At 37.5% G+C, this 15128-nt stretch overlaps 1 protein-coding gene across 3 annotated transcripts; it reads right to left on the bottom strand.

Annotated features, from left to right (window-relative positions):
- Nucleotides 1–392: 392 nt before the first annotated feature.
- postnb (periostin, osteoblast specific factor b) lies at nt 393–14041 on the bottom strand. Of its 3 annotated transcripts, none has more exons than XM_020613121.1 (21): nt 13976–14041; nt 12098–12196; nt 9166–9230; nt 8751–8908; nt 8507–8671; nt 8268–8414; nt 7837–7978; nt 6544–6756; nt 6284–6418; nt 5523–5671; nt 4715–4851; nt 4427–4557; nt 4189–4319; nt 3760–3862; nt 3562–3629; nt 3242–3287; nt 3100–3129; nt 2473–2586; nt 1834–1911; nt 1705–1745; nt 393–614 (listed from the first exon to the last, which is right to left on the bottom strand). In XM_020613121.1, the coding sequence occupies exons 1-20, from the start codon at nt 13990–13992 to the stop codon at nt 1705–1707; spliced, it is 2169 nt and encodes a 722-aa protein (XP_020468777.1). In that variant the 5' UTR covers nt 13993–14041; the 3' UTR covers nt 393–614. The 3 variants fall into 3 exon arrangements, with proteins under 3 accessions (XP_020468777.1, XP_020468775.1, XP_020468776.1); XM_020613119.1 differs by lacking the exon at nt 13976–14041 and adding an exon at nt 12709–12846; XM_020613120.1 differs by lacking the exons at nt 3100–3129; nt 13976–14041 and adding an exon at nt 12709–12846.
- Between the last annotated feature and the right edge of the window lie 1087 nt (nt 14042–15128).

The raw sequence follows: 15128 nt of genomic DNA, 5'->3' as shown, positions 1-15128 counted from the left end.
CACTTTATTGGTCTTTGTTTGGAAAATAGGAAAAAAAAACTGCAGTTAGACATCATTCCAATGATGATATAAGCACAGAGAAGATCTACGTGAAATGTACAACAACTTTCAGGCAAAGAGATTAAAATAAAATAACAGCTAAAGTTCGAAAACGTCATTTTTTTCTATCTTTATCATGCTGAAATGTATAAATCATACCAGAGAGTTAGCAAAATCTCTTTGGTTTGACATTCACCTGTAGTAAAGGCATAGAGTTTAGAATCAAAGTGTTTTTATGGCAACCCTAATGGCTTGGATTTAAAAGATTTTATTGCTACTCTTACTCTGTCTTTAAAGTCATGCCAAAATGTTCATTTAGGCACTGTTTACATACTATACTGAACCAAAACACTTTTCAGACATTGCTCACTCTTATTACATATACATTCAAAGCAACATTAAATTGTTTATTAGAATAGTTTTATTTCTGTCAGTTATACTTATCACAGTATATTTAAAATCACTGACATTTTAAGTGTGTCATCTGTATTAAAACTGCTTTCAGTCTCTGGATTTGGTGTCTCTGCTTTTACAACATCGATATTGTCATCCATCCATGCTCAGTCTCCTGATGGCTGGTGAAAAAAGACGGAATACATGATAGTTAGCCAACTCACCTGGAATATATTATAAGTATAAATGTAAAACATATACTGTGTTGAAGTTTGGCATCTGAGCTTGGATCTCATTGCTTCCCACAAGGAAACATTAAGCACAGCAGGGAGCTGGGAGTGATGATTGTAACCTCGCCCCATTTGGGGATCAAATAGACTCAGAACCTTCAGGTGGATACTGGAGGGGAGGGTGGGCTCATAAAATGCTTTATGAACAGTAGTGGCATTAGCACGAAGAGTCAGCCTAGCTTTCAGGAGAGTGTTGTGGTGGCAAGCTTGTGAACAGCCTACAGGTAGCTTAAAGAAGTATTTTGAAACTATGCTGATGTGTTTTCTTGCCATGAGTTAGATTAAAAGACTGATATCATTCCCATGTTTGTACAGTAAATATGAAGACACTGGTAACAGTCTGGCTCTCTCCAAAGAGAGCAAAATCTGCCTACCGATATCCGTAAAACTTAATAATTAGCTTGTCCTGCTTGTTTAATCTGTAATAAAATTGAAATGGAAAAAAAGACACTGTCGTTTTAATGGGGGTTGTGTACAGAAATAATTGTTGTCCAAGGATTGTGCCTGGCCAAGAAATATTCAAGCACACAACCCCTGTAAAAATTTTTACACCTTATATTTTTTGCAGATTAAACAAACAAATAAATTAAACCATACATAAGTAGTTAGCTTCACAGATATTGGTTGGCAGATCTCAGACCAGCTGTTTTTCTCATTTTCTAGTCTTTGTGTTTTTGCTAGCTTTTGTTTTATTTTACTGCACAGCCATGAAAGTGGTGTCAGTTAAAAATAGCCTAAGCTTATTTACCAAAATGTACCAGTGGTATTTATGTACTAAAATACTGAGGTACAGCTGCCATGACAGAAGAGCTCCATTGGACGTATAACGTGGGGACAAAAGTGGATGCAGCAGCCATGTGGATGTAGCAGCTGACTCAAGTTGACGGTCTGAAGTAGCTCTCAGGCAGTGCTGCATTTACTGCATATGTAGGATTTTTTTTTAAATTTCTGATCTCATCTTTATTTATTAAATTTTTTTTACCTAAGTTCTTCGGCGAGAGGCACCTTGTCCTCCAATTCCTCCTATAAAGGCAGACAAAGCATTTAAGTCACACATTATTTATGAACAATTCTTTCCAATCATTGATATATATGAAATGATAAAACTTACTCTCAATCTGTCTTGCAAGTATTTCAGGGTCAATACCAGCATCTGCTTCAATTGTCTCGACTCCTGAAAGGTCAGTTCCTGATGGAAAACAACAATATCCTTAAAGTGACAATTTTATACAGAGATACATTTTACTGTGCTGTAAGTAATTTTGCCTTCAAGTATAATATGGTTATGTGCTGGTTGTTTTAGTCCTAATATACCAATCATAATATTCACATTGTTCCCAAACAGGTGTTTAAACAGCTGTATTTCATGAGAGTTGTTTGTTTTATCCACTGGCATTCATTATTTTATGTTTGTATATTCATTTCCTGCTTATATGATTGGGATTGCTTGTAGGACATTATTTAAACTAGTGAAGTTGAACTAGTAGAAGTTGGAAATATTTCCTTTTAAATCCAAAATCATTACACATTGGGAAGCAGGTCTGAAAAGATGGGTGGGCAAATTTTTTAATGGTTACACTAACTAGAATATTAAGCCCCAGTGCTTAAAATAACTCAGATTATCCTTAAGTTCTGTGGTACCATTGCTGACCGACCACCGAAAGTCTGGAAACATGAGGAATTATTAGAACTTACAGTGATAAATGATATAAAGCTACAGACACATTGACTGAAGTAAAAAAATATTTACCTGAGACAACCCTGGTGACTTGGGTTTGAGAGGTATCACCCCCAATGACTCTGGTCACCTTTCTGATGGTAGGCTCAGTCTCAATGACCCTTGTCACTCTGGTCACCTCAGGAGCTATGAAAGCAAAAAATACAGGTTTCACTACACTGAAATTTCAGCTAGTGCAGCGTTGCCCCTCACTGCAGAGAATTTTCCATTTGCATGCCGTTATCATAGCAAATGGACCTTTCACTGGATCTGAAAGGTTGTTACGAGAAAATGTGATTCATTATCAAGGAATTTCTAGCATTTTTTTTTTTTGGAGTACAACTTTTTGAATTGTATAAACGGTGATATTTTTGTGTCTTAGTGTTTATTAGTATTTTAAATATGAAAGCTATACTTTCAGTTCTGAGCTGCTTTTATTGCTGACAGCTGGCACATGAATTAGCTAGTGGCGCTTCTTGTCTTTTCCTGCATGTGTGTAAAATGATCCAAATTAATGAAACATTACTGATCAGTACATGTTTCAACCTATATCCACCCAATTTTATGCATACACCTGCTTTTGTTAACCAAATATAAACATGTCACATTTAACAGATTATGAATCACATCATGATGATACTCTAATCATCATTACTGTACCTTCCGGGATGAGACGAGTGATGGTCCTCTCTAATAACAGGAAATACAAAGCATTAATGCCTCTCAAGAAATTAAAAATACATCATTGACAAAACCCCCATAACATAAGAATACACATAAACAGAATAATTAAGTGACTCACTCATAAATGTAAGGGGAATTTCCTTATATATGACTCCTGGAATGTACTGTTGAAAAAAAAGGTTAAAAAAAGATTAGCTATAGAAGATATGCCCATTGATAGTATGACAATATGCCAAATACCAAAACACATAAGTAAATTGGCTATGTGCATGTTTATTAACAGCAAAGAAAGCCAACTGCTGAGCTCAGTCAGAACCTCCACACAGATGTTTTCAGGCAAGGACTTGTCTTGTACAAATTGTAGTTTGACAGAAAACTGTACCCTGCCCTTTAAAGCCATGCAGCTTTTACAATGAGAAGCCATTTTTTATAGGATACCTTGATTTGCGTGTAAGTGATGAGCCTCTTCAATAGCATGGAGAGATCTTGGCGTCCAACAGGTATATCTGTAAAAAAAAAAAAAAAGCTCAGGGTGTTAACCATAATCCAGAAAGTGTTAACGGTGCAGAGGGCAGTTCTTTACAGATTTACAATAAATGGGAGATGTTAACAAAACTGACTGGGTAAAAACTGTACCTCCAGGATACAAGATATTGTTGACAAAATGAACGACTCCATTTGTGGCCATGATGTCAGATTGATGTACTGGAACAGAATTCACTCTCATGGTGTTGTTTACCTGAGGGAAACAGTCAAAACAATTAAAGACAAGAAAACCACAAACTGAAGGACTTGAATAAACCTGTAATTTCAAATATGAGGATTAAACTTTGTTCTATAGTTACTAATGCTATTAGCTTCGCAAGTTTGAAAACCGAGGATGAGATTTTATCAGACAACAATGATTGGCACTATAAATTATTTGACTAATTAAATAATAATTAAAACACATTTTTACACCTTTGTACTTAGGATCACTAACTGTGTAAAGCTTGAATTGCTACAGGAATAAGGTTTACTGACTTCAAATAAAAGACATTCAGTCTTGCTGCACTAAAGACTTACAGATATCACTCTGAGGTTACTGCCCTGGAGAGACTTGAGAAGGTTTGTCACCCCAGACTCCAAACCACCACCAATGATGATGCCATAATTGATGTGATACAGAAGAATGGTTCTGAGAGCATTTTTGTCCGCTAAAATACAGCAAGCACATACATTATTAATGTTTTACTCTTCAGTTTTCAACTAGCCATATAAGAGCTGGAAACAGTAAAAGATAAAGGGAGTCTAGGAGACTTACACTTCAACAAGGCCAAATCACTATCGGTCAAACCAGCAAAGGCCTTATCGCTTGGGGCGAACATAGTAAAGTTTCCCTCCTGTTTCAGCAGGTCAGTCAAGTCAGCATCTTCCACCAGAGACAAAAAGATCCTGCAGCACAGAGATGAAAACAATAATTTAACTGTTGCAGAAACCACTGAGAGCTGACATACTGCAATGGCAGCACTTTCTTAATGGAAAGATACAAAAAGATGTGGTTTGAGTATTAGGCTGCAGTTTAAAACCACAGTCCATTTTCACTACTTACTTGAACCCTCCATTTTCTTTCAGTATGTCAAACATGTTTTTTTCCGCTGGTTTCACCAGAGTCCTCGTTAAATGAAGAGCCCCGTTGCTTCCTTCTTTACTGCCCCTTATCAGACAGGAATTTTCAATGCACACAGCCTGCAGAAATTATCCACAAAATAAAGACAAAGGGATTAATGTTATGTCTCAAAAATATGGCAGTTGATGGTCAAACAACATTTATAATGCATGGAGCAGTGTTGCAGTACTCGAGTCCGGGACTAAGACTCGACTCGGACTTGAGACCAGATTTTCAGGACTCGTGACTTGACTTGGACTTGAGCATTGACTGCATTCGGACTCAAAAGCTGGAGACAAGGACTCTGAATTTTTTTCTTTTTTGTAATAGGCCATAATAATTAGGCCTTAGATACTGATGTTAAAACCAGTTCACCCACACCATGCTGTATCCAGTAAAGCGTACACACCATCTTTCTATAAAAGATGTTTATGCATCAAATTCCTGAACAATATGGTGATATAATACACTGTTAGGACGTTTGGAATTAAAATGGTGAGAGCTGTGTCCATTGCATTTAATGTAAACCTTTATGACTCTGAATTGGATAACAAGGACTCAACTCAGACTCGAAATGGACTCGACCATGACTCAGATTCAACTAGGATTATTATTATTTGGTGACTCAGACACTGGTGACTCAAGACTCGACTTGGACTTGAGGTTTAGTGACTCAAATACAACACTGGCATGTAGTGCGTGTTTAGTAGCACCTAGCCACAATTTTTTAACTTTAGAGAAGAGGACTCACTGATCGATAGATGAAAACCCTCAATAGTTTTCCTCCAATTGTCTCCAGCTGCTGGCCATTGAACAGCTTTCCCAGGATATACTTATTCTTCAGGATATGATTCCGCAGGATGATCCTGAGCACACGCTCATCCGTGGCCATCACCTCATCTGTGCAAGAAAGAAATGGCTTTATATTTCTGATTAATGATTAAAAATTCTCCAACATTGCACTTTTACCTCTAATATACTTTAGCAAAAGAAACTGAGAGCAGCAAGTACAATACTAAGTCTGAGCTATTAGTGTCTTGATTTACTGCACAGTTTATTAGATGGGCCGTGTACTGTGTAGTATCTCTATTACTGAATTTTACATAGAAAGATTTGATATTAATGTATCAAATCTTAAATCCCTTTAAAGTCATCTGTTGCTCTCATGTGCATCCCTTACACCCATTTAAAACCATATGGCTCCAAAGATAAAAGTATTCTGCAATTAACTGCACATTCTTGTTACAGAAACAAAACATTCCCTCTGTGGGTAAAATCTAGGAATGTTCTTTGGGGGAGTTTTACATGCTATGGAGGTTCTGCAGTGTCCCAAAAGATAATTTACCTGAAGCTCAATATATGTATAAATCTATTCACTTGAATAAATGAAAAATATTCCCCTGTATTAGAAAGTGACAAAGTGTGGATCAACAGGTTTCATATTTAGCCACCTGCCAAATGGAAAACAGAAGAAGGTGCTTGGTGTACTGAGCAATACTGTATATGACTCACCATTGAAGGCAGTGTTGACGGGTGCCAGCAAAGTGTACTCAGCATCTTTTTTCATGGCTGCAGAGACGCCCAGCTCAGACACCAAATCAGCAAAGGTTGACTGAGAGTCTCCCAGCAGTTCCATCACCTGTTTAGCTTGAGGGGCACAGGAAATTCCAACAGCATTAAAGTGCATTAAAGGAAAAGTTCAAACACCCAACACACTTATTTATATAGAAAATCATGAATTCTTAAATAAGAGGAAAAGAGGAGACTCTAACCTGAATCTGGCACAAGCACTTTGTCAATAAGGTGGATGACACCATTGGCGGTGAAAATGTCCTTCTTGCGCACCATTTTGATGCCATTGACTGTTAAACTTTCACCATCACAACCAATCTCAATGTTGTTGCCCTCCAGGGTTTCATAAGAGCTGCCAGTCATAATGGCCTCAGAGCACTGCACTGAATCCAGGAGGTGGAAATTCAGAAGAGCTGAAAAAAGAGACAAAATGTTATAATATGGTGTGGTTTACTGCAGGTGTAGATGTTTATATGTATGCCAAGCAGGTCATAAGCATAACATAAACCAGTCCATGCAGCCATGGACTCTTTTTGTTGTGAGCATATAATGCTCTGGGAACCTGAAGACCCTTTGGATCCCTTGGGTCCTTGAGTGAGAAGACTTGCGATTTCTTCACAGCTCTGTTTAACTTTGTGTGAATTGGTCTGACTTCACATCACAGGGCAAGCTGTGGGCTCATAAAAAGCTTTGGCTTATTGCCAGTTTAACCAGCTTGCCCAGTGAAGCAGCTGTGTCTTGCCTCTGGAAAACAAGCAAATGCTAAAAATGTAGAGATTCTTCACTTCTTTGCTGTTATATTTGTGATTTTTGAAGTGACTAAACAGTATATTATAATATTGGCTGTCTGTGGTTGTTTGTTGTTGCTTCCTGTGGTTTGCTAGTCTTTGATTTATAAATGAAGAGTAACACTTCTAATTTTGTTGTATTCTGTACAATGACAACCAAACCTTTCTGTTCTCTATTCAATTCTTTTCTGTTCTATAAGACATTAACTTACACTGATTGACAGTTATATTGGCACAGTTCTTGCAACTGTAGCTAGATTACTGTTGATCCTGACCAACATACTGTACACAATACAACTCTAAAAATGAGCATTACAAAAATGTCACATGATGTGTTGCTTTGTTTGACTTTCCATCCACAAATTCATGCATTACTTGAAACTGGACACTTATTTTTATTAGTCACTGACACAATTTTGTTATATACAGCTTGCCAAATGTGTGCACGTTCCAGATCCATTGTGGCTTCATCTGTTTTGAATTGAAAGAAGTTGGGTGAAAAAAAATCCCTTTTACATAGTCTAGCAAAGACTCCACCAGGAAACCACTGCATTTCTTTTACTATACCTTCATTATTAAATATAAATAAAGTCCTTGCCAGAAATATAAACTCGCACTCTCTGGTGCAATGTTTTAAACGATGTCAAGTGATGTTTGGGCACTGAGGAACAGTGACCAACCTCTAAGAGTAAAAGGCTGGTTTACCTTTGAGGACCTCTTTGTCGCGCTTAATTCTCTGCAATGCATCACTGCCCAGACTCTCAAAGGCTTCGTTGGTGGGGGCAAAGAGAGTGTAATGTCCTTTCTCACCCAACTTCTCCAACAGTCCAGTATTTTCAGCAAGATCCTAGAAGGTCATTTCATCAACAGGGTTATGTTTAGTTAACCTCAATAGACAGTGGAGTACAGTATAAACAGTTGCAAGAGGTAATCATAATAATCATCTGAAAATTAATTTAGAAGTAACTAAATCACAAATTAAAACTCTGCATGTGTTCCTCAATTCCTTATACATGCCTGCAATTGTTGTTTCAGCCTGCGGTCATAACAGGTGTTAATATGGATGAAAAAATAGTATTTTGGGGCATTGTGCTATCCCTCAAATTAATTCTTTTGTCTGCCCAGACTGCACTCACCAACAGAGTTGACAGGTCGTCATTAGTATCAAGGACTTCCTTGATGGTGTGTCCAACAGGTCTGATGACATTGTCAATGACATGCACAACTCCATTGGTGGCAACCTGGTTACCATAGATAATCCTGGCACAGTTCACAGTCACCACCTGCACAAAACATACACTTCAATGTTATACCTCTGAAAAGTGTTTTTAGTATAAGGGGACTTGCTATAACAACAGTGAATGATAACACTCACCCCATTGGGGTAATGGTTAATATAGAGATCCAGGTCATGGTACATGGAGGTGATCACCATTCCATTCTTTAAATCTTTGGTCATGAGGCGTTTGTTGGCCATGTGATAATGCAGAGCATTGTACAGTTCAATGTTGACATTGCTGAGCAATGCACTCCTCACATCCTGTTAGAGGAGGAAAATGGGATGTTAAAACCTCACACACAAAGAGATTCTGCGGCCTTTTCTTTTGTTCTTGACGCACCTGAGGCAAATCCTCCCAGGCCTCATTGCTGGGGGCAAAGAAGGTGAAGGATCCAGGTCCCTCAATTTGGGACCTCAGCTTAGAACTATCAGAGTATCCTTGCGTTGAGGTGGCTTTTACCAGACCCAAGGTGCCATATACATGGTCAATTGGGGCCACTAAGAAAGAAATTTACAATAGTCATTATTACATATCAGCCTGTTTTTCTGAAAATAGAAATAAAAAAATCTTTGAAATGCAAGAGGATTTAAAAATACAGACTCTACATGTGTCGACAATACATTATGGCTTCCTGTTTTAGTTTATTTGGTCTGATTTCAAATATAGCACACAGCTGCTCTACAGATGGAGGATATGACCTCATCCAAACTTTACACACTGACTGCAGTACACTGTAGCACCTAACACACTGTACCTGCAGGGCAACCAGGCATGCCCTCCATCTTCATGTACCCTGGACAGCACTCATAAATCACAGTCCTGCAGGCAAAACACACAGATCACAAATGTACTATAGGCAGCACCTCAGTGAAATAATGTTTGCAAGAATCTTTTAACATCATTGTTTAGGAAAAACAAGTAGGATGCCATGTTGTAAGCTGAATCATCATTCAGCATTGATCTTATGTAGCCAGTGTTTTCCAGATGTGACTATTTATCTTCTTCATTACTCAAACAGCTCATGTGATCCATCATCTTAGGCCAAAAGCTAATGAAAAGGGTGACCTGAAAATTAAGCTACCATTACAGTAGCAGACTTATATTACCAAGACCACCTCTTTGAAGCGAAATAATTAGTCTGGACTCTATGTGGCATTTGGTTAACCTCGGAATCAGAGTTTGGCCTTGAAAAACTGCAGCATAAAGAGAGATGTGTTTTAGGAAATTTTGGTTAACACTAGGAACATTTAAGGGTTGTGATAGCCTGTATGGAAACTATTAAACTACTCTGAAAAACATTATTCAGCTGCCACCAGTATTTTTTTTACTGTGTTTTTAACAGACTTTTGCAATCTAGAGAATAATCATAGCAGTTCCTGTTAGGATAACTCTGATACAAATGAGAACTGCTTATTTGATGGACAGACATGTGAAGCTGTCTCTCTTTTCCACTTAAAAAGTGGAGAGCCTGAGGATGACAGTAAAATTCAAAGTGCAGCTGCTATAAACAGGCCTATACGCTTTGCGCTGGCAGGTTTGAACATGTTGAAACTACTGTATTGTTTCAGGCTCTAGAAAAAACTGGCATTTAGGGATATATATTTCACATAAACAGTTATGCAACACACACACACACACACACATATACATATTAGTATGTATTAGAATAAAAATCCATTTGGACCTGGATTTCATTAACATAAATATAATTATTGTTCAGATCTACAGGTAATGAAAATGGCAAAAATGCAACAGAAATGAGAACAATCTTTGGTGTATAGCTAGTAATCATTAGCAACGAGTGACTAAACTATAAGATCCTGTGTCAAGAGATCATACTTTAAGTACAATTCACTTTATTGCGAGGGATTATTCATAGTTTTTATCCACTGCTGATATCTCAGCCAGGATAAAGACCAAGGCTTCTGGGTCATAGCTAACTTCAACTCTTTAACAGCTGTATTTCAATTAAAGCTGAATAGAGCTGGAGGACCTGAAATGAAATTACAGAACTCCCATTGGGCTACAGTCAGCAAAATCCTCGCTACATTGCTCTTACACACCATGGGATTGTGTCTGGCCATGGAACTGGGAACGTCTGACTTGTCAGCATCTCTGTGAAAGAACTGTTCCACTAAGAATCACAATAACTTTGTTTGACATCATATATGCCCTGACTTTATTCCAATTCAACCCCATCCCTAATAGGCAGTTTGTGAGCTTGACTGCACAAAGTTTTCTTAGAGTTGTTCTGAAGCAGAAATGTTCTCTTTTTTTTAATTAAACCTCAGTAGGTTTAATTATACACTTCCAGTTCAATTTAGAATTATAGCTAAGATAGGCTTAAAGAACTGTGGGACAGAGACACTAATGCACATCATAAACAGTACAGGCAAAATTTAAATCAGCTCCACTGAAAGTCATGCTGGCTGAAACAGTGATAATTAAACACAGAACATTTTGTTGTTATGCTTTAATGGCTGGGAAACATCTGAGGAGTTTGCAGAAAACAGGGTGGGAAGAACGATGGGAGGATCATAGGTTTGGCTGAGGAAGTTAATAGAATTTCTGTCACAATAACTAATGTATTTAGTGCGCAACACATGATATGGTTATGGTGTATGTGCACATCTTTATGTATCATTTCACACATGTGCCACATTAAATGTTACCTGCAGTAAGTTCAATTAAGTTAAACTGCCCTTTAATTGCCCTTTAGCCCAGATATGGTTTGATTGATTCTACAATTGATAGATAACATTCTTTTGCTGTTTCCAGGATTATCATTTGCCAAGTTCAGTGAGCAGTGGGTATTCATTATACAACAGCATGACACAGGTATGCTTCATACATAGAGGGCAAACTGTGAATGTGGGTGTGACTGGTATTACTCACACTGTGGACAAATAAACTTGTTTGTACACACAAACTTTTGAGACTCACCTTCTGCCTAGACATGAAATGCTGCTCCTCACCATATAAATCATTGAATTTTAGTGCAACAACTTGGTTAAAGGTTAGGGCAAGGTGAGGGTTAGGTTAAAAGGTTGGGGTTAGGGTCAGAAATAGGATTAGGAAAGTAGCAGTGGTTATAGTCAAGATTAGGGTAAGCCAATGTAATGTCCCCTGAAGTTATGGAAACACAAACTGTGTGTGTGTGTGTGTGTGAGGGAGAGAGAGAAAGAGGGAGAGAGACAGTAAAATAGGTATGGCCTCAATCCATGTTTAAACCCAAAAGTGCTGAGAAAGTTGGAACAACAACAGACAAAGAGGATGTCTGGAATGATTGAACAGAATGTTTTTCCATTCATGAGTACAGTCAACATTTTTCAGCCACATCATATCCTGGAATCAGTGGTTCACCACTATGGCATCCAACAGCCAGGCTTTTCAACTTATGGAAACCCTAACTTGCAGTTTGTAGAATCGAATGGGACACTCTTCAGCGCAAAGAGTTTAGGGCTGTGTGCATAAATATGTTTTTCATTTTAAGCAGTAGTTTGATTCCTAGTTAGATAACAGATGTCTGCCTCTATGGAAGCATCCAAGTTAAAAAAAACAACTCATAGATGAAGCAGTAGAAGAACTGGAGGCAGACACTGAAAACTTTGTCAGTTGATTTTGTTGTAATGTGAGTCTTTAAAAAGGAGAATCAACGTGTCCTGATGGGAACATGAAACACTTACGCTTTCTTTCCACAGATGGACCCTTGGTACCAATTACGACAAGTGCTGAAGTACTTCTTCCTGGTACCCATGACTTGCTGGAGGGCGCACACATTGGGACTGATGAGAATTGACAAGAAAAAACATTAGTAGGATTCTGTGGAAACTCTTAAATTATTCACATGTAAATTATTATGTAACAAATGACCTGCTAGGAAACACATTGGACTGCCCATTATGAATAATTATTTGGCAACTAACCCTGCTGCTTCTGAGGCAAGGCAGTCCAATACTGTATGAATAATGGAATCTGTGTCTGCTGGATATAAAATTCGATTGTCAGATGTGAGTATGATTCAACTATAAACCCACCGGTCTACACCTTTTTTAAGTAGAATGTAATATTATTCAATAACATTTCATCAAATATGTTATAAATAAATAACTGTTAAGCAATTGTGACCACATAACAATTATGACATATCTCAAAAGACAGAAGACAAAATAAAAAATACTGCTTGTTATGCTCAAGGTTCAGTACTATTGCATGCAAATTGAAATAACATGACAACAGAAGGGTGTGAAAATAACACCCCAAAACAATCCAAATTAAAAAATATTGACAAGCTTACCCTTCTTTTCTTGCCCTGATGCGACTGTGGGCAACTATTTTGTCATAAGCTGAAGAATCAGCCTTGTCAAATGTAGCGAGCACAAAGAGTGCAAAGGCAGCTACAAAAAGTAGCTTCATCCCTGATTTCTTAGCTAACCCTTCCAGACCCAGAGTAACGGGAGCAGTCACAGGGTGGGAGTTTATATATAACTGGTCTCACCCCCCACTCCAGGAGGATGGCAACATGTTTCAACCATTCAGAACTGAACAAAAGCTACATTTTTATACACAAATACAAGGGGATTTATCATTTATTTATTTGTTTAGTGTATTCCTTTATATATATTTAATCATTTTTGGAGGGGCATTTTTAAAAAAGTGGAACCATCACCGCATTTACAAAATGTTTTGTAGTTGTTGCCAGTCTTCTTTTATTCTGGTTTGAAGGTGCACAGATTCTGATGCATTTCTGACAAATAATGTTTACTAATGTTCCAGCTCAGAGCATAACAGAATGGCAATGTTACTTGCTTAAGAATTCACAAAAAAAAAAACAGTAATTACATTGCAACAAAAACAAGTACATTTATAAAACATTCAAGATTTTAAGTCTCAGCGTTTTAATGAAACTGCCTAAGTGAGCTCAATATATTGCTCAGTGCACTGATACAGAATTGCTCAACATGGTTTTTAGAGCCATTGAGACTGAGCACCACATCAGATATTTAAAGTGAGCAGATGGGACACTTGGGATGTAGCTGTATAATGTCTGAAAAAAGTTATTTATTTGGACCACAAACAAAGAAACACGGCATAATCCCTGTTCTGCACAAACACTACAGCACTAATCGTTTTAACTTTTCACAGTCTTTTGCTCCACCTAGTGGTGGGAGGGAGTGAAGGCAGTGAATCCCACAGTTTTGCTGTTGTATATGGATAATAATTTAATGATAAACAGTGAGGTGAATCATTAACAAAATGACACAAAACGGGAAAAGAGAAAAGCACACTAAATCAGCAAGGATATTGAACCTACTTTTATCACACCAGTCTGTTACTGTTCTGTACCTTATCCATATATCAAGCAGCACAAGAACTACATTTATGTTAACAGTAGTTTCAGTTTCTTGGATACAAGAGCTGAGAAATAATTGTCCTTAAAATAGTTAAATAAATAAATAAATTATTAATAACAATAAGTATTGGTTGATAATAATACGACACTACATTATTTAGTTTATGCCAATCAAGCATTTTAAACGTATAGCTGTTGTTACATCCCTGACCTTTTAATCCCATACATTGCAGCCTGTTCCCTGAGGTCCACAAATGTGTCACTTCTGGCTGTTCCAAAGTCTACAGGAAAAAACAGGAGAACATAAATTTACAGTTAGAGTTCCCAGACTGTGAAACAACCTCCCTGAAGAAATCAGGTTGCCTGAGTCTGTCTCGTCCTTTAAAATGCTTCCTATATCACATTTTTACAAACTGGCCTTCCTGTGATCTTTTATCATGCTTTTAAAAAAAAAGTCTTTATTTTTAACTATGTTTTATTTCTTATTTCACAGTTCTGCTTTATTTTTTGTAAAGCACTATGTAAACCCTGTTTTAGGAAGATGCTCTATTATTATTATTAAGCTTTACCGATGAATGTTGTTACTCAGCACATTCCCATGTGGCATCACTTTTACCATTTCCATTCTACCACATGTTGTTCACCCTCTAAGCTAGCCAGATGTTCCAAATGTGAGCAGGAAAGTAATGTCTTCCTTGCCAGATGAGTCACCATTGTGAAAAGGGGGAAAACACACAACCCAGCAACCAATACTGCAGCATCGCCCTGGTACTGAAAACCAGCCGCTTTACTTAGGATAGTGAATTACAGTAAATGTTTATTCTTTGCCAGGCTGATGATAAAAAGTTTAAAATAACAAAAACGTAATAATTTAGCATATCACCTTGTATACACTGAAAAGGCACCAAACTGCTTATGAACTTCATTAATCGAGGTCTTTAGAAGTGTGTGCTTATGCGTAAAATCTACATGAATCTTTCCCGGACTTTTCATCTCTTCTAACGTCCTAAAGACTGGAATACATTAATTTACAATGCCATCATTCCAGTATGTAGTGATTTTTCAAAAGATTGTACAGTCCTTGCAGAGCTGAGGAAATAATAGCAGCAATGAACTCACTACAGTGATAATTAAATGCAGCGTAACTTTTACACATTGAATCAGAACCGTCTCTGTCTGAATCAGTCACTTTCACACACACTGACACACAGGCACAAACACTGCATGTGTCACAAAGAATGGATTAAGTCTTAACCTGAAGTGCCTTAGCTTCTGTTTGTATCTTGATAGTAAGCTCCTTTAAAGTGAAAGAGAAAAATTTAAATTGAGTTCTTTAGATGTAGTACAAAGACCATAACAGTGTG

Source organism: Monopterus albus, unplaced genomic scaffold (genome assembly GCF_001952655.1).
Source record: "Monopterus albus unplaced genomic scaffold, M_albus_1.0 scaffold130.1, whole genome shotgun sequence".
Lineage (NCBI taxonomy): Eukaryota > Metazoa > Chordata > Actinopteri > Synbranchiformes > Synbranchidae > Monopterus > Monopterus albus.
Note: the sequence above shows the minus strand (reverse complement) of the source record. Positions and strands in the feature narration are given on the sequence as shown.